The following is a 21,040-nucleotide window of genomic DNA, read 5'->3' on the forward strand; positions in this document are numbered from 1 at the left end:
TACAAAGCACCATCCATACACCATCTACCATACTACAGAACACCATCCATTAAAAAAAATAGCACCACAAGATCATTTCTTCCACTTTTTCAGTTGTACGAAAGTTCTTCAACCTTTAAATGATCTTTAAGTGAACCAGCTGATGACAGGCATCGAGTTTCTATCACGCCTTTCATTTCAAGTATCACTATCTATAGCAGGTTTAAGTGTATTTCTAAATAACAGAACTGCAATAGTTTCTTTACATTTGAAATGGCTAACTACCAGAGCAGACAATATTTTCCCTTATTAGTAGTCTTATTTTCTACAAAACATACAGTAATCACAGTTTTAATTCTTACGGAGCCATCCCACACCTCACCTAAGGTCTTATGTGACAAGAAGGTTTAAGAACAGCAGCACAGGGGAACACACGTATGTCCAAAGCCTCCAGCTGAGCTGCCACTCCCCTGGGTTTTGGTTAGACCAACCTCCTCTGCAAGAGCCACTCGAGACACAGTTTTAGAAAATGTAGGCTCAAATCAATTTTTAGGATTACAGAAACACTTCTTACATGAGGAGCTTCTCTGTTCTTTTCATCAGCCCTTTTTACGTGTGACTCCCTGCTACACCATCAGCACAGAACTTGAGCAAAAGAAGCAGAACCAGTAAAAACAGGCAAGACCAAAAAAAATAGAAAAGCCCATAAAAAAAGGGCGGGTAGCAGATGAATTAAAGGAAAATAAGTTAAGTCAGCAGCAGGCTTTCAATACTCCTACATCAATAGAACAGCCAAACTAAGAAGGACATTCCTCGTTCCCAAGTATCTGGAGAGCTACTCATTATTAGTAAAGCAATATCAAGTTATATTTGTTTGTTGGGTTTTGAATATAGGTATATATTTAACCTATCCCACCACAATGAGAAAAAAAGCAGGTGGCCATTAGCTCCTCAGTATCACTCATATTTGAGACAGGGAAGTATTCAAATAGCAACTATCCACTTATTTGAAGAACAGTTCTTTGAAAAACATGACATTGCAAGAAGTGTGTCACAGGTGGATACCTATGTGCACTCTACTCCTCTGAATATAGTTTCTCAACTCGCCATAGTACCAGAAGCAAGTTTCAAAATCTAAAAGACTGCTTACATTATGAAAGTAGAAGCCAGATATATATTTTTTTGGTAATACTGGTAACATTGGATACTCCTTTTAGTTCCTACACAAGGATCAGATTTTCTATGCTGCTGCTTGTAAACTCCAGCATCCCTATTCACTGCAGCAGTTTCTTGTTCCCAGCCTCAGAAACGCAAATGGGCTGTTACAAGTAATTCTGAAGCAAATACGAAATTCTTTCCCCTCAAATACACAGTTCTGTTAGTCACAGGAGCTCTTCATTGGCTTTTAACACTTCAGTCTTATTTGACTGTTAACCCAAAACTGATTAAACTGAAGTCACAAAAGTAATCTCTCAAAGGCATAGTTAAGTAAGTACTTTCACGTGCCTTGTCGTTGTTGGATTACTTCCTTCCCAGCCTTCTCTCTAGCATAAACTGAAATAGTCAAAGCAAGCATTTCAGAGCACAATTAAAATTCCTCTTCCAAAGCACAAGTTCACAAAGTTCTGCCTAACACAGTTAAATACAAGCGTATGAGACAACTTTAAGATAGAAATCAGGTAACTGAGTATCTATAGATCCTCTTGACAGCCAGAAACATGCAATTTTGTAGGGGTGAATCCTATGTCTTAAATTGCAAGGCACATTAGGGATAATCCCCCAGACAACAATGAGATGGATCAATTGACTCTTGTTCCAGCAAAACTATACTTTCCTACTACAAAGCACTTTAAAAGTCAGATTTTCTCAAATATCAATAAAGACACACCAGCAGAACCATGACCATTCCTTGGAGGTACACTACATGCCGTTAAGATCTATCAGCATAGATTTAACAAATTTAATATCTGGTTACCATCTCTAGAAAATACCTCCAACTGTCAGTGATACGTACTGCAGCAATGACAAACCTAAAATGGCAAGATTTCCTTGTAACTGGTAACAGCAACACAATTTTCCACCTTCACACAAAGGCTCTGCTTTAAACAAAGCAGCAGTACAGGGAGAGGGATTGGATTATCATTTCAACACAATAAAAAGTCTGTTCGTGTAACAAACACATGGTGTTTTGCTGCCGTAACTAGATTTGAAGCGGTTTTGCCCTTACCTGGATGGCTTTGGGAGCTCATTGCTAGTAACGTCTAGTCCTCTGGAGAAAGGATTTGAGACGGATCAGTTTCCACGCAAGTAACAGCAGCTCTAAAGAGCTCCAATGCTTCACCAATACATAGAAATTGGAAGTGGGGATTAAATCATGGCCACCTTATAAAATCCAGGGCACAGTGACATGCTGAGTTGTATAGGAAGTAATCCAACAGGGTGGCAGAATATCTTCTAATGGCTTTCAAAATGGGAACCTGCAATTAAAGAAAAAGATGTCTACATTAGAGAATTAAGATTTACAATCATTTAAATTAAACATTATATAACATATTTATCCCCAGAAGAAAAGATTAAACTAGGGCACTATTTTAGGCATTCAAGGTTGCAGAGACACTAATTTTCAGTTACAGATGTAATTTTGATTAATAACCATAAAAATGCAGGGTAATATTTAACATTACTTAAAAAATTAAAAAAACTTTTCAACTACACATTCAAGTCTTTAACGACCCAAACTTGTGTGTTAATTCTCATTCTCCAACAGCACCATATGAAGCCACTTCAGTCCAACAGCTTCCATATTTTAAAAGCCATATGTATGAGTGGTAACTGTACTTCATGCATCTGTTCCCCAAAGAAGTCTAAAGAAAAATTCCTCAGTGCCAAGAAGTGGTCTTGGAGCAGGAAGGAAAAAAACCCACACAATCAATTCCACTCCCACTCGACCCGAGCCTCCAGCAGATTATTAAGAAGCAACTTCATACTGCCCCAAGAGAAAAAAAAAAATCCACTGTTCCAAATTATTTTTAAGCTGAATATTAGATGGAAGAAGAGAGGAAAAAACCCACTGAGTTAGCAACCTACTGTACCCTTGCCCCCCACCCCAAAATAAAAATATAAAAGCAGGAGACACCCTAGGTTATAGAAACCCCCACGGATGGTTACGGCTAATGCAACCAGCAATAATTATACCAAAAGAACCTGGTGCAAGGTGTCCTGAAATTCACTTTTTGGGGTTGGGGGGTGGGTGTGTGGCACTATACCAAGTGGCATCTAGTTTTTCTAAACAGCCATGTTTTACAGGCAGGGTGTATCGGGGAGATTGCTGTTTTAACATACATAGAGAGGCCTGCCGCTGACACATGCTACCAGCAAAAGCTACTGAAATGGATTAAACCAAATTGTGTCCTTTATGCAAAGTATTTCACAACCACAGGTTACTTCCCTTCTTTGCATTGAAAAAGTCATCGGCATTGAGGCTCCCAACAGATAACCTCTCCTGGATACCCAGGAGGACGTTCTAACAGACAGCTGGCACCCAGAGGAGTCCCTCGCTGCCCTGACAAGGCACTTCTGCCCTCAGGGCTTGGCTGGCCAGAACGGTTTATAACCAGCACTCCCTAACCCACTTCAGACATGAAGTCAGCGTGCTGGCAGAAGCCAACTAGTTAACCCATCGAAATTAATCCAGCTGACTCCGCTCAAAGCAGAGGAGGGAGCGCTCACCCCAAACTGCTCCACCAGCAGATCTGAGGGTGTGGTGACCTCCAGCAAAGAGGCAGCAATATCGCTTGGGCGGGGGATGATTACGATAGTAACTACTACTGCTTGCACAATGAGCATCTGTACACAGTCTACCTGTGCCAGTACACTTCAAGCAGTCCCACCTCTTCTCAGAAGAGTTCTCACCATGCTCAGATATCCGTGTTCCTTTCCAACAAGGCAGCAAAACCAGGTCTAAGACTTGACTTGAACACCACCACGATTGCTTACGGTGAGCCCTGCTTTATAATGGTACTTCCCTGGTGTGCAGGGCAATGCCCAAGCAGACGCTGTCGAGCAAAGAGGCCTTCCTTGCTGTATTTCACTGACAGGCCTCCTTCATCGGCTGCTTCTCTCTACCCCAAGCATCTCGGCATTACAACTCTCCAAGTTCCTCTGCCCATCCTGCATTTTTAGAGACCTGGGACACTCCTTCATGTTACGCATCACATGTTACATGTCAAATTCAAGAGAAAATTACTGAAGTGTCATTTCTAATCCCTGCAGATCTCTGCCATCCCAAACGTTCATCTTCCAGCTCCATTAATTTGCACATCCTGTTTAGACCAAGCATTAGCAAAAATATTAACACCATTTATTTCCAATAAAAACCGCAGCATAAGCAATCTCAGCTGTAGGCAAGAAGGATTTGGAACAGAGTTAACAGATTTCTGTCTACTCGTTTTAACAGTGCAAGAAGGAAATATGGTGCATGAACAGTGAGAAGATGTGTACGCATTTCCCAACAAAACTGCACTGAAACAGTGGCAGCAAATCCACTTACCAACACTACTGGTTTACCTAGTCCACTTCTTCACCCAAAGGTCTATCTAAATTCAGTCAGACATGAGACACACCCAAAATATGAAGCTTCTGCATGATTTAGTAATACCAGTGGCTGGTCAGAGCAGAGATCACAAAGTAACCATGATCAGATGGAAAAGGTATGGATTTAGTTCACTTTTTTTTTTTAATGTTTACTCAGCTTTCTGGAAGAAATGCAGGAAAGTATAAGCAAAATGGACTTTTCCAGAATACAGATAGCAGTCCTTTCCCAACTCATCCCACCACCAAACTCTAGTTTTCAGTTACCACTTGTACTGATCTCAATGCAGTCCAATGAGACATTTCCAAAGCAGTCAAAAGTTGTTGTCAGGCCCCTACCTGCAACAATTCTTACATAAATTTGTCATTTTGCCACTATCTCACAAAAACCCTTCCCAAATTGGGAGAAGCAAAATGCTGTCTACCCCTTTGTCTAAGATATTTGGAGCCCTATAGGATTTTCCAAACAAATGCTCTCCTTTTACAGTTGGACTCGATGATCTTAAGGATCTCTTCCAACCTAAATGATTCTATGATTTTAAAAACAACAACGACGAGAAACAAAAAGAACAAAAATCCCAAAACAACACAAAACACCTAAAACCACAACAAACCCAAAACTAAACAACCAAAAAAAAAAAAAAAAACCCCACCAAAAAAAAACAAACACACACAGCAAAAACCAGAGCTTGCTTTACTTCTACTCCACTGCCTTCCAGGACAAGAGCGATCCCATCTGGCCTGCACATCTCAGCCAGAAGAACAGCAAGTCCACCCCACACACCCAGCAGCACGTTCCTTGCAAACTCTTCAGGCACCAGCAAGGACTGGGTCATGGCCGGGATGAGCAGCTTAGGCAGCCTGCCCACTACTAACCCAGACACACGCCGTATGTGATAGGGATGAGTACATGTTTGTTTATAGCAGCACGATCCTCTTGTGAGTAACTCCATAACCAACTATTTTGGCCAGACGTGTCTCTCACCTTTCTTTTTTGGGGGGAGTGGGATCACGGGCACAGCAGGCTTCATGCACACATGCTCAGGTCAGACTCACTGGGCTCCAGGGTGCAGAATGAGATGGACAACTGCTGCCACGGGAGGATCGTGCTTAGCCTGCCTGCCGTCTCCAAGCGAGCCCCGGGGTTGCCGGCCGGTTAGGTGAATTTTCTTGGCAGACAACAATCGGTGGCATAGTGCCTGTGCCAGCTTTGGCACTTCACATGGAGTACTTCCCCAGGCACAGAGCACAGGGCAGCCAAAGTGTCCACACAGGACTGTGGATGGCACTGCACATTTCAGACGACGGTGCAGAAAGACCAAGCAGAACCGTAGGCTAAGACAAGCAAGTGTGTAGAACACTCTTATATTATACGGTGTAGCAAACAGAACTGGTATGATCAAGCTTCCTGCCTCGCAGGAGAATTGTTCAGGGTCTGGTACCTGCTGCTTTTTTTAAAAAGTCTGGAATAGGAGCACAAAGAGCAAATTAATGCCTATTTATTTCAGCCTACTTCTACCAGGGTATGCCCAAGAGCACGTGCTCCATAAAACCATGCCAGCTGGTGCATCTGCTGCTTGATCCTCATCACATCTCTGGTTCAGAAGTTAGCCACAGCTTGAGTGTGTGGTCATCTCCTTGTCACCAGCTGATAACGAGCCTCTATACCTGCAGTCACCATACAGTAAGAGACACACTGAGGGGCTGCAGCCTCAGCAAAAGCCCCTTATTTCTCAGTTGGTTTGGTGCCTTAACCCTCCCTTACTATGCGCTTTCCCTAGATTAAGGGGACTATTGGCCATTTTAGCTCTTCTTGTATTTATCTTCTACCAGTAAATACATCACACAAAACGCTCAGTCCTCAGCAGTATGGCAGGCAGACCTTCCAGCAGTTATGTCAGGGAAGGAATGTGTCTGCTTAAAATACTTTCATGAGACTTCGGCTGTTTCTTCCAGAAGCTGCAAAGAAAACAGTGGCAAATTTGTCAACAGGCCGGGCCACCACACATGGCGACACAGGAATAACGCCTATAGGGAAAAAGCACATGGCTCTAAATACAAAACCATTAAACAGCGTTCTAAACCAGAAGGTCCCTCACCTTCTTCTTCTGCAACTGCATGACCAGGCTTGCCCCCCAAAACCACAGACAATAGCTCCACAACTCGGTTCTACACTATTCCTTCCACAGGCTTTCTAAGATCCCTTTTTCCCCACTGGGCATCTAAGCAACGACTAAGACAGAACTGCACGTGAACTAGGAAATGTAAGTAATCCAACAGTTCTCCAACTCTGTTTCCATACATTTTGCAGCTACTGAAACCTTTTAAAAAAACAAAAATAAAACAGCAAGTAACAGGAATCTTACAGTTCTGCCATACAAATATTTTGACGGTATGAATGTTCACCCTCCTCTTCCTAGCCCGTTCCAGATGTGCCTCTCTACTAGTCACAAGTACAGATGTGCAGTAACCAGTAATTAAAGTTATGATAGAGCTTTATTTACAAAGCTCTATTTTTCAGAGCCTAAATTGCTATGGTACTTCAGCCAAGATAAAAATCTTGGCCTAAGGGTGAAGTTTCAAGATTGTTTTAAGCCAAGTCAGCCTGGTTGCTTCAGGATACCCAGCTATCGATGACCTTGCTTCATCTGCTGGCCCTCTCAGACGCATACCATCAACACTACAACCAGCTGACAAGATCACTTTAAAACCTCAGTTCAACAAACCCAACTGCTCGCTGACTCAACGCATCAAAACATGGTGTAAGTCATACACCTACTATACCCATCGCCTGTGCTCTGAAGGTTACTTCTAGGTCCAGAGAAAGCTGCTTTGCCTTTCAGACCCCTAAAATGTTAAAAACTCTGCAGAAGACACTGCATTTTAGCAGGACAAGGAAGCCAGCTCCGTGAAGACAACAGCAAAAAGGATGCTAGAACACCTTTCACATCCTGGCACTTCTTTAGCAGCACTCCAACACCACGGAATTTGGTCTCCAGAAGCCATGGAAACACCCATGTTCCAAAAAGCATCGTCACCAATCCTTCTGCCTGACACGGCAGATTAAATACCAGTAACACTTTTTTTTTCCCCAAAAAAAATAGTCAACCATTATTAGATTCCTTCCTGCATTAACAGGAAAATAGTATCGTTAAATGCCACATGCTCCATGTAAGATAATGACAACATCATCTTGATGCTTGCTTGAATTCCTACTCATAACACACAGCCTGCCAACAACACAACGCTGCAGCATGCATGTGCTTTGCACAGACTCACAGAGCTAATGAGAGGCCGTGCCTCTGTTGGAGATTATTGATTAAATCTTTCCTTTGACAACAGATCCTGAACTTTACCCAGAGAAAAGAAAAAAAGCTGCCTTTGCTTTTCAGGGGTTGTTTATAAAATACTGCCAATATAGGATCTATAGATGAAAGGAGGAGGGGACAAGGAAGAGGCATATAGCTGTTTGAAAACAATAATAACTTACTGTGACCACAAAATGATTCACTGCATCTTTATTTAGAGCAGAGGCAGTGTGAAACAGTCTCCCAGGCTGATTCTTCTCTCTAAGGACCACGTCTCCAGAGCTACCACTTTGCAAGATGACAAAAAAAGTAGCGGTAGTCCTGAGGACCCACGGAACCCTTTGACAACATCACTTCAACTCCTGCTTTTCAAGCAAAATACAGCTTTACTGAATCTGTCCCAGGAGACCAAGTTTCACAAGCAACGCCCACTTACAGAAGTGCTGGTTTTCTACAGTTTCAAAGATACTCAAACAGACCTCCCCCAGAAAACATATCTCCAAGCCTCAAACAACATCAGACGTCCTCTCAAACAGTTTTAAGTCTCCGAAGACAGTTTCTGTCTTTAAACACATACTGCAGGAATAACAGGCTGCACTGTAAAATATACCATCAGCTTAATGCTCAGCTGTGGACAGAAGAGAAACTAGAATACCATGACAGTAATAGAAAATAAAAACGGAACAGCAAATTTGCTGCCATATTAGCCCAGTTCCTCCAAAGTCATGAATATTTTTTGCAGATCTGGATACTACCCCTCCATTTCCAAATTCACAGTATAAGAGTTTCAAAAGGACAAGAAAAAGAAAGGGAAAGGCATGGCACAAATTTCTCATACAGGTGAAGCAGGTAAGTCTTCAGCCAAGACAGAGGTGACTTAAGGATATTACAGTGATGCAGAATCATGATTAAAACAGAGAAGTCATCAATCACTCTGCTTTCCACCTGTTTCTTTCAGAGCAAAAAGTTTTTCCCATTTGTTTTCTGGGAGAGAGGTTGGGTGGACACAGAAGGGAGAGAAGGTATCAGAAAAGAAACTTCAGGTGGCAAGCTGAAGCAGAGACCATTGCATGCCCCTTCTTAGCTGCACTAAGAAACTCTGCCCTGGGGTGCTGGAAAAAGCTAAAGTCTTCCTGAATTCCAAAGCAAATGGACAAACTTCTTAGACAAGAGGACAAACACCAAGTGCTTCTGCACATGGCCAGGAAACCCATGAGACAAGTCACTAGCTCACAGGAGAGTGTTTCAGAGAAATGTCACCGTTTGCATGTCCTGTTGTGAAACACCTCCCAAGGTACTTTGTGTTGGATGCTGCTGGAGAATGTGGCAATCAAGTACCTTTAAAGACGAATGCCCACCTACACACCAACCTAGCGTCACCAAATCAACTCAACTCTGCTTTGTCCTACACTGATCTGACAGTCCCATCTTGCAAAATACAAAGTTTACTCCATATAACTTTTTTATATTGCACTGAAATCGCATACCAAACTCTTTAATTAGTTTCCACAGAAGTGGTGAGTACACCTGCAATCATTAAGTGAAAGAAAACACTCAAGTGAACTGGCAGGTGGGAGTATGTAAACTGCACTCCGGTATCTTCAAAGAGCAGAGAGCAAAATCAGAGTACCTGAAGCCTTCGTTACGGTTATAACTGTGTAACTAACAATTAAACAGGAAACCCAACCTAATACAGCTGTTATCAAATAGCTTCTCACCGACAGTACACTAGGTACATACACATCACAGTCAGTACAGACCCAGGCTGACCAGCCTAGCCCTTACTACTAAGGCAACCCATCTTTGCCAAACTCATTGTTTTCATACTTTTACCTTGCAGCAGCAAAACCAGAGATACCTACCTTTAAGATCAAAAGCTCGACACAATAAACCAGATGTACTAACCATTTAAAAAATACAGAAGTATTACTCAGTACTTCAAGGAATTAAAACACAGTACATTTGTTTAGCAAACGCTGACATTTCAATGCCAGCCATTACAAGTGCTATTCTCATATGACAGCCTAAAGTAGAAAAAATACAGTGTTCCTACCTCTCCCTTAAACCTCCACTTCCAAATACACCCTATGAAGATTTATTGCTTATATGCTCACACTAAACATTTTAACTTTGTGACAGGTTTTGTATGGTATAATGTTCAGGAAAAGATTCAATCTCTAACCGTATTTGTCCTAAGTGTTAAATTACAGTATATGTGCATTAAGACTTCAAGAATAACCAACACCTACTCTGTATTTACGCAGTTCTTTCAGAGAAGGCTATAATACATTGCTAGACAGTCCCTGGCAGTTGCTTTTGGAGCAATCCTGCTATTATTTCAGGCAGTGGCTTGTTAAGCAATCCTTTGCAATATAAGCAGGGCTATACATGTACCGAAGTCACCATCAGACATTAAAGGAAAGCAAAATTAACAGTCACCGCAAATGGCAAGACTCTATTAACTAATTGTGAGCTACTTTATTAACACGGAACTAATCCACAGCTATTCAAGGGTAGCAAACCTATACAGAATTAATTAATCTAATTATGGGTAACAGAAATGCTCAATAAAAATAATCAAGAAAAAAATTGCTTTCTACAGTTTCACACCCTTTTGCTTCTTATTGTCAAGAAACACTCCACTACTAATGTCCACAGCACACAGATTCTTCAAGGCTGCCTTGCTCAGGCTCTTTTCAGTTGTGTTTCAAAGTGAAGTCAGCTGCTCAGACTGATCTCTGGTAGCAGCCCTTGCATTTCAGTTATGTAAATCCAAATGCTAAGACACCAGCCCAAACTGAAAACACAGGGGACACTGATGTTTCAGTAGAAGTGAAGACCTCTTCACCCATTTCAATGTTAAGTCAACACATACCTGCCACTATTAGAACTCGCCCCTAGCAAAAGTCTGCAAGTTTTCCTCACTAAGCTTTAAAGCAAGGGCTGCTTGGAAGAACATGCTTTTTACGTATTCTGCACAAAATTCCTCATGGTCCCATCTACAGACACTTCTGCAAATCACCACCTTGATCAACAGTTACAGCTGCTTTGAAAGTTGAAGGTGCCTCCACGTCCAAGAAAAACCTCAGATCTTCCGGTGGACACCATGAAACCCCAGAACTTTTTATGGCCCTTCTCCTTCATTGCTAGGAGTACACAAGAGCATTAACATTATTTCTAGTTCCACAGATTTCACACCAATAGCAATACTATTGGAGGATCTGCTGATACCTCCTCTGGTTTTAGACCTCAACTAGCACTGCCGTCCAAGCAGCATTGCAAGTATCTCAAATACTCGTAGAGGCAAAAAAACAAGGCTTTGGGAATAACCAAGTGAACGATGAGTGGATATAAATACTCCAATGCATAATCCAAGACTGAACAAAAAGTCATCTTTGGGAACCCCAGCAACTGTAGAAATACCTCCGGTTCACCCTGTGGACACTCCAACATGAAGTGGTCAACAGCTTGAAAAAAAATTTTAGTCAAGCAAGAATACAGCTCTTCTATAGGAGCTGCAGATTCAGAAATGCAAGTGACTGTGTGTAAAACCTGGGAATATGTAGATCTGCGGGATTACAGAGCCCTCCTTGACTAGCAAGACTCTGGCAGAGGGTCTGAAAGAGCAGGATGCTTCTGAGCTCGATCCAGTTTCTCAGCAAGAGCAGCAAGAACAAGCAGTCTCACAGATGGATCCGCGTGGGAGGGAGAAAGGATAAAAGTCTGCCTCGGGAGCCTGTTCCAGCTGCTCTGAAGCCTTGGAGGAGTTGGTACAAATTGGACAGTTACCTATAAAAATCTACCGTCTTCGCTTTTTCTAAAGCCCTCTTCTTCCCTCATCCCGTGTTTTATCTCCATCCTAGTATTTCTGCCTCTGAAAGCAGTCAAATCGGAGAGCTGAAAGCAGCACTTGACAGAAGGGAAATTAATACTGTGAGTTTACGGACAACATCCGTCTCATTTCTTCGTTCCTTCCTTGCAGATCACCCTAGCTACAGTAATTCAGATGCACAAAAATCAAAACTCCTTTTAAATACTTGACTGAAAGTGATAAAAAAATGTTATATACTTTTTAATTAAAATCCCCCGACGATGTTTTCAGTGCCAGGAAGAGTTTGTGTGACCAGCAGACAGCAAGCTCGTCTCACGGACTGAAGCATTCCCATGCAAACTCCAGAACAGCTGAAGCTTCCTATTGATGCCTGTGATCTGAACACAACACTGACAACATATTAAGTTCCCCCCTAATTCATGCGAATTAAAGTTTCAGAAACCTCTCATGTATCCCAACACTTTAAAACATACCATTGTATCACTATACCGAAGTCCCATTAAAGCATTTCAGCAGCACTGAGATCTCTCTGCTTTGCTGACACCCATCTTCAGCGTGCCATACCAAGATACTCGCTAAATCGTCTCCCTCCACGCTACTAGCGTAGCAGACACCAAGGGGGGAAAAACTGGATCACAATAAAAGTTCACTGATGCAGCCACCGTTTTTTCCACAGGCTTCCTCAATGATGCAGCTTTCAGGGGCTTATTTTTTCAACTGCTTGTGCAGACACACCATCATTCCTTCTCTTTCAAAACAGTTTGATACAGCCAGGAGAAAAAAAAAAAAAAGGGGGGGGGGGGGCCGCGGATACAGACACCTTTATGTAATTAGTTTTGGGAAACAACTGAAAACCTTCAACTTACCAACCACATTTTCACTCTAGCTCAGCTTTCTTAACTACTAGAAATGAACAACCCACAATTCTTTACTTGGGGTTGTTTTTCAAATCCTCATGCATAGGTAAGGAAAGGCAGAAAGAAAAACATCCACCTTTTCTATTCATGTACCTCAGCTGTTACAGCCCACATCTGAACTTCTTGTTCCTTCTGACAAAGAATCAAAATTACTGGTCACTAGCTGTGCCTAACCCATCTGGTCTACCAGCACAAAATAGCTGAGTACATGTGTCATCAATCACTGTTAATTACTTCATTAACTTGGAGAAAAATATTGACTTTTTTTTTTAAAGAACAAACATTGTTTAAGGTTAGTCTAGTTTGGTGGGTTTTTTTAATTGAATGCTATCTGATTACCAAGAGAAAATAATTTAGTCTGAACAGTAAAACAATTCTGTCACATAATTCGTACAATTCTTTTGTCTAGTAAAACACTTCCCCAAGTCTCTTTTGGAACTGACTATATGGCAATGCTAGTTTTAACCAGCATTAAAGTTTAACCAGAAACTTTGTTACGCATGTTCACAAATACCCCGTACTCAGTGCACGATGTTAACCACGCTAACCATTCCCACCTACTACTACCGTGCTTTTAAAGTTCTGACCTTTGTCATGCTCTTGGAAAGAAACATGCCCCAAGGTCTCCCCAAACAAGTTGCATCATTTTCAAGTGGACATTTAGCCCTCTGCTGTTCACTGCAAAATAGCAACACAGAAAGAGAGATATTAGAACAGTTTGTGTGTTTTAATCATCAGCAACATGGATACCCAATATTTTTTTTGGCATAGGGAAAACAGTAAAAGAAAATCCAAATAACAAACCAAGTGTTATCATGCTAGCAGCACAGACTAACATCAGTTAAGATTCATACAGCATGATACAAACTTCCCTCTGGACTCTCCCACTGCTTCAGAATCAGAAAATGACGTCTGAAGATGTCAGCTCTGCCCCATCACCTCCATCTCCCCTTATCCAGCACAGGAGTTCACCCCCCTTCCAGGCAGAAGGGTCCTACACACCCATGACTGCCCACCCAGCCTCATCCAGACACACTCCCTGGGAAGAGCCACTTAGTTATTTATTACATTTTTTCATGCCCCAGTTAAGTAGTGTAACACTCATTATCAAGCTTCAAAAAGCTATTTTGTTTGAGGACAACACCGATGCCACTTTCTAAATCCAGATGACACATAGCCCCTGCAAAACACACCTATTAATGCAGCTACTATGCCACTGGCAGGAACCGACTGCCAGCTACCACCATTCATACACACATCCCCTTCCGCTCCTGAACTCCATCTCCCATAGTCTGTCCCACAGGAACAGGGCTCTGCTTGCCAATACACACTGCAGGAAAGCACGTAGACCTCATATAAGCACCCTCAACTCTGGCTGTTGCACAGCTCATCACACAACAGCACACCCTCACCCACAAAAGCTAGCATCATGGGATCCAAAGTTTACATTTTTGTATGCTTTACTACTCCTGCCTTACACTGAATGCTGATACCGTTACCAAAACACTGCACTCCCCACAGCAACGCAGTAATCCAGACCCCATTCATAATGAACTTGTGGTGTCACTCTTCCATTTCTCCTTTTAATGTGCCTCTGTTTTCCTACAGCCAACAAAAAAGTGTTAGTGTGTATAACCGTAGTGCGTTATGTCTTTGCGTATCTTCTTACTCAAAGGTTCTCAATCAGGACATCACCTAAACCCAAGTTTTACAGATACGCATAGAGGATACCACATTGAAGAGAAAAAAAAAATACAACTTTCAAGGCAAAGTGCAATATAATTTTTGCTGTTGTTATTTGTTGGGAAAACCTTTTCTGCTCTCATCGTCTGCATATGAAAAGTGATGCTGACATACACCTGTAACAGCATGACAGAGCTGGCAGTCAAACACTGAAATTCAGACAGCTTTTAGTACTCCGTCAGTTAAGTCCAAAGTTATTTTTGCCATGTAAAAAACCTTAAATGCTAGCTAGAATATTTTTCTTTAAATGATATTTTAAATTATATGTGACGTGTTAGCAGTGATTTTTTTTTTCCTTGAGGAAAAATCCAGAGAACCACCTTTGCTGAAACATACTGCTTTCAGGCTGAGGTTTGTCAGGCAGGGAATGCACAGCAAGCAGCACCACCAGCTCCCCATGGACCATCCTGCCACTCACGGGTCGTGCCCAAAGCACATGGGATCACCCCTCGGGACACTGGGCAGCCCAGGGCACGTTGCTCAGTCCCTGGCTTATTCACCAAAGCTATTGAGACTTCAAGCACAAGTCTGCTGGTAACTGAACAGGCAGCAATCCCTATGGAAGGCTAAGTAAATGTATACCTTTATATTCATAGGGATTGCAGGTTTTCCACTTGCTCCATTTTTAAATTACAAGTCACACTCTCAAGCCACAAACACAGAATAGAAAATTAACTCAATCACCAGAAAAATGTACATCCCTGTGCTGTGAACCCTCTAAGCAGGGTTAATTTTTTTAATAACCAATATCACCCTTTAATAAAAAATAGATCTTCAGTCAAATATTTCAAGCTTGCAGCTGACAAGCAAGAAAAGCAAGGAAGGAACAACTGATACTAATCATACTTGAGGGGGTTGGGGCTTGGTTTTTATTTATTTGTTTGTTTTATAACACATCAAAGCAAAAAAGGACAAAACCCTTTGAAGAAACACTTGCAGGTTACCTTTAGAGAGAGGCCATCAGACTTCTGAGTTTACTTACCCGAGTGAAGGAAGAGCTCCATTTACTTTATGATTTACACAGCATTTTATATAGCCCATTTTGTCTGTTTGCACAACACGAACACAGCAAGACAAATTGGAATTGTTCCTTGAAATAAGAAAACTGGATTGTAAAGCCACAAAAACTGGGACATATTTCAAGGACTGATACAGTATCTGCCATGGGGGTTTTTTAAGGTAGGGTTTAAAACACTGTCAGTTGCCAGTTGAAAAGACAGACTTCAACTCAGTATCCTCAAGGAAGCCTTAGAGCCCTTGCTCGGATATGCAAGGATTCACATTTGGTTAACTTTCTATGATCTAGATTAAAATTTATACTGCCATTTATGGCTTCATACACTAAATAGCATGGACACAATATTCCTTCCTGTAAGACATTCCTTTTTCAGGGTAGGAATCAAGCAAAGAAATTTAAACTTGCTTTCATCCCTCTTCAGCCATCTCTCTCCATTTTTAAAACACCATAGCCCAAACTTCAGGCTCTTTTTATTCACTCTTTTGGGGTTTAGGATTTTGCACCTTCGCATGCTCCTAAATATCCTCTTGAAACCTTCCCACTAACAGTTCTGCTACCACACCAGGAGGAATTCCTCAGCTTTCAAGATGACAAAGCCTCAAGTTGCACTGGGGGAGATTTAGATTGGATATTAGTAAACATTTCATCACCAAAAGGGTTGTCAAGCACTGGAACAGGCTGCCCAGGGAAGTGGTTGAGTCACCATCCTGGAGGTGTTTTTAAAAGACGCGTAGATGTGGCCCTTAGGGACGTGGTTCAGTGGTGGGCTTGGCAGTGCTGGGTTAAGGGTTGGACCTGATAATCTTAAAGGTCTCTTCTAACCTAAACAATTCCACGATTCTGGAAGCTGTCGTTACCCACCCAAAGCTCTGCTGTGCAGAATCTCCTTTTGCTTTATCACTTGCTACTTGGAATACTCTAAATTAAACGAACGGGAAGGAATACAAGATACTGCCAGAATCTTTGGTTGTGTTGTTTTTAAATGTTAATCTGGATGCGTCTTGTGTTACCATGAACACAATAATTAGTAAGTTACATTATGTCAAGAAAAAAGAAAATGGCCTGATAGCCAACACTAGCAACAACTGTGGCCCCTTTCTGTAAGAAGTCAGTGAAAATGCAAAGCTAGCTACGGTGCACTACAAAAGACAAATAACTCCTTTGGATTTTAGTCATCTCCGAAAATTTACATTTCAGCACCAGTTTTAAATTCAAGCAACAGTATGCAGCCAGTGCAAAGCAAACGTGACTCCCTGTTACCTCAAAACATTCTGCATGCAAAGCACACTCCAAGGCTGGGCCGGGGGGAAGGAGATTCTAAGAATTTTTTCCTGAAATGGAATGGAGAGATAAGATCAAGCAAAAAGGAACAGAGACGGCTGACATATCTTGATGCACAAAAGCCAGTAAATATGCAAATAGGCAGCCAGTAACAACTCCAATTCTTCTAAAATATATTGCATGAACGCAAGAGAGACAAGTCCAGCACAGAACTATACAGAACAGTTCCTTTTCACCAGAACAGCTTTATATCTCATTCAAGGAAATACTGAACAAAGGTTTCTATTCAGAAAATGTCACCACTTCGAATATCACAGCATTCATGAATACACAGTATGAATAACTTTGGACATTTACTTTTTAGGAGTCTAATTTGGAAGTACTATATAAAAGACTCTACATAAAGCTATAAACCACCCTGACAAAGCTGCATCAATTACCAGTTACAAACCCTTCCACAAACCAGGAAAGAGCTTGATGCCCTGAAGCCACAAACAGCAAATTTCACACAAGATGTCAGAGAGAGAAGAAAATACAGGCTGTATTGACCATGCACCCCTGAAGACAGATATTACAGTGCAAGATCTGAAGTTTACGTGACTTGATAGCAGATGATAAACTCAGGAGAGCCGTTTCAAAAAGGCAGTACTCTGACATCCATCCACTGTCCTTGAAGTTTTGAGAGAGACACCATGCAGAAATGTATAGATATGAAATATACGTGACTGATACATATATATATGAAATATATACATATAAACACCAGGGCCAAATAAAGCATTTTTTTTTATTTTCACTTCATTTTATCTGCCTACCACCTCTAAATCAGAGGCACAAGCTCAAAGGCCAGTTTTGGCTACAGCCCGAGACATGCATTTTGCACATTCATAAGCAAAAGCAAAAGCAGTTCTTCCCTACAATGGCAGGGGCTGAACTCGGCTTCAGTAACTTGTTTCAATCAACGAGCCTGTTTCCTAAAAAGGAGGGGGGGGGGGGGGGGGAAGTACTCCAACTAGGACACCTGCTTGACAGCCCTTAGCTTCTCTTCTGAGACAAAGTATGCGGGGAAGTCAGCTACCTAACAAGCACAGTTGAACTTCAGCAACTGCCAGTACAAAAAATATGTACAGAAGCTAGTAAGATGTAAAAAAGGAAAAAAATCAGACCTTTCCAGGCTGAATAAGCCTCCCACATATGGCACAATACAACAGAAACAATTTATCCAGAAATGTAAGCCACTGCAGAGAGATTAAAGCAACCTACAACTCTCCAAAAGCAAGACCTTTAGCCAGCAGTGAGGATTCAGGTATTGCTACTTGCAGGAAACGATCTCTAGATCTCTCCATACCTGCGGTAAACATAACAGATAGCAATTTAACAAGAGATCGCTCAGCAAAACTCACAGCACTGAAGCTCTTGAAGAAAGGTTATGACAAAGCATGTTCGCTGGCAGGGAGGCTAAATGGAGACACAGCAAGGGTTTGTGAGGGTCTGTTCCAGGAGAGAAGAGCCACGCAAAGAGGAGGGGGAGAGAGACAAGCGATTGCAAAATGCCAGACCATGAAACACCCGTGCTCGATACGTGCTCTTTCCATCACAGCCACGCCAAGCACTGGGCACCTACTGCCCAGAAAGCACCCGGTGACGGGGCTTGCTGCCTTTCTCATTTAGTAGGCCTCCTGTAGCTGCAGGAAAACATCTGTACCTTTTCCTATGTTTGCTTGAATTTCACACCCACACTTGTTGGTTGGCTACAGCATATGCTCAGAATTCACTTAACCGTATTCAGAGGCTGTGATAATTTAGATTTTTGTTGCCAATGTTAAGAACAAGCCTCAGAGCTATACACTGAGGCCCCAGAATTTAAATACATGATAACACTGTAAATAAAAGGAAACAAATTCCTCAAGGAAAACCTTTTCGCATGCCAGATCAGTTCCCAATAGTAACTGCTCTGCTTTGACAAGAGATAAATATTTACAGTCTAAAACAGAGAACACCTTGTGCTGCAATACTATGAATGCAAGCCTCATCAGTCCCCAGTATACTTAAGAGGTTATTTTCTTTTTTTAAAAAAAAAGAAAAAAACAACAATCTGAGTACTTAGAATCACACATATTAGTCTGCTCATTTACACCACCAAAACGAAAAACTGAAGGTAGTCACACAGAGAAATTGCCAAACATACTGAATCCAGAACAGATTTTCACAAAAGGAAACCTCATCCCCCAGGGAATGTAGACAGTTTACAGCAAAAGTCTAAATTATTGCCAAGAATATGCTGCTTTTTGCCTTTTTTTTTTTTTTTTTTTAATTTAGCCTAACTTGCTCCTCTTAAAAGTTGCTCTAGTGAATGCAGAGACTGAAGATTTTTCTTACTGGGGCAAAAAGACAACAAGGAGGATTGCATGTCCATATCAAACTCCTTGGACTGGGGGGATACCACACTGGGAATACCTTCAGAAGAGGGAGCAGAAGGCTCAGGCTCTAGTTCACTAGGCTATCTCTCAGCTTCCAGTGTGCCTCCCAACCTCCCGGCTTCATCAGCTCCTTCCAGCAAAGGAAAGAATGTGGGGAATGTCATTCATAATGGCACTTCGGAAGATCTAGGAATGGAAAGTTTACAATAACTGGATATCCTTCTCATGAGGAGGGGTGATAAGCCTCATGCAAAGAAGATGCTCACAATTCTAGCATTAGATGGCTACATCTCAAGTCGCTTCAGTTTTCTGGTACTTTAAACCAAGTAAATACCTAATTAAACACAAATGCTTTTTTTTTTTTTTTTTTTAATACTGTCTGTACAATCCGAACTCAAATTTCTAACAGGACCTGCACAAGGACAGCCTGGTTTAGCTGTTACACTACAAGATTTCATATATGGGGTGTAATATTCCTCACTCCACTGCTGTTTGGGCTTTTACGGCACATATCCTTTGAAGTGTGGCAGTCCAGCCACTGGTAGGCTTATCGAATTGTTCAATGCCTATTTACAAGGCTCAGTTTTCTTCCTTCCTTCTCCTCTTACAATGGAATTATTACCTTGTGCAAAACTTTCCTCCTTTGACCTCATTCACGCCATGGTCAGCATTACTCTGTGATACCATCTCCACAATCAGTCAAGCATTCTGCCTTATGTTCTGTGCACAAGTTCTTCATTTGCTCCCCTGCACGTCGGTTTATTTTTAGACCAGCATTTTTATAGCAAAGACCAGAAGCAGCACACTTTCAGTGCCAAACTGAATTCAGCTGAGATTTCTAATACTGTTGATAACCGACGTAAGAACACTTGGGCCATAGAAATTGGTACTAACTACATGTCTGCCATCCAGAACCACTGTCAACCCCCGGGCACTCACTGCAGCACTCTCCAGCTGCCCCACACCACCACCCCCAGGGTTACCAGTCAATTTGCGAAGATCAGCCCAATCTGCCCAAAAGGGATTCATACCATTCACTTCTCCATTAAGAGAATGGATTGTGTTCTGTTTTTCACGTGTGTGCAAGCTTTCTGCACCGAGAAGGATTTGATCCCCACCCCTAAATGGAACACCAGCTATCATTACATTTGCAGTACCACGAATCAGACACAAGAATCAGATTTACTGGGTACCACCACCAATTGCTCTTTACAAAGCATAACCTAGTACAGGAAATATCAATATAAGATACCCACATACAGCCAGGGAGGTGAACAAGACCATGTAATCTATGTAAATCCACCCAATACCAGCATGGATCGCTCATAAAATTGCATAGTAAAAGTGTTTTTTATTTTCAGCGATTCACACTCTGAACAAGATTTCAACTTACAAGGCTGTCTTCTTCAAGGTATACTGTAACCAACAAAGCATTCAACACATACCACATGCAATCAGAGTAACTACCCTGATGTTCACTTCTAGTCCTCTCCCTCCTCCTTTTGTCATGCTTCCAGGCTAAAAATCCTGCGAGAGGCAGTCTTCACTCACATGTATCCTTCAGCCTCCACCAGAGTCTGACAGCAGGTAACAGTTGGACGAAATAAGCAAATAAATTTTTCTCCCAACCAAACCATTGCCACCAGATTCAAACAGAAAATCAGTCTTGGGTAGGAGAAGTGCACAACAGAATCCATATGGAAAAGAGTTTATTTTAGGAGGCTCATTTACATCAAGTAGGTGAGGAAAAACTGAAATGCAAATGCAGATCATGGTAGCCAATTTCTGTTCCAACCCACTGGAAGGATTGGTTACTCAGCAAGATACCCAACACTAGATTCAAAACCACCTGGCTGCACATGGCCTCTTCATCTTGCCTTCCCTTCCTCTTCATCACAGAACGAAGACAAGACAAAATCTTGAGCATAACTCACTACCACACACATCTGGGC

The 21,040-nt window shown here is 41.8% G+C and overlaps 1 protein-coding gene across 4 annotated transcripts in view; it reads right to left on the reverse strand.

Annotated features, from left to right (window-relative positions):
• Positions 1 to 21,040, reverse strand: part of HDAC4 (histone deacetylase 4) — a 267,149-nt gene that overhangs the window by 236,824 nt on the left and 9,285 nt on the right. For 3 of the 4 annotated variants that reach the window (XM_037398255.1, XM_037398254.1, XM_037398252.1), the window contains exon 2: positions 2,207 to 2,456. In XM_037398255.1, coding sequence (XP_037254152.1) covers positions 2,207 to 2,228 — 22 coding nt within the window. In that variant the 5' untranslated portion in view covers positions 2,229 to 2,456. Of the gene's footprint in view, positions 1 to 2,206; positions 2,457 to 13,213; positions 13,320 to 21,040 lie in introns of those variants that run through there. The other variant, XM_037398253.1, reaches the window with a different exon arrangement.

This window comes from Falco rusticolus, chromosome 8 (assembly GCF_015220075.1).
Source record: "Falco rusticolus isolate bFalRus1 chromosome 8, bFalRus1.pri, whole genome shotgun sequence".
Classification (NCBI taxonomy): domain Eukaryota; kingdom Metazoa; phylum Chordata; class Aves; order Falconiformes; family Falconidae; genus Falco; species Falco rusticolus.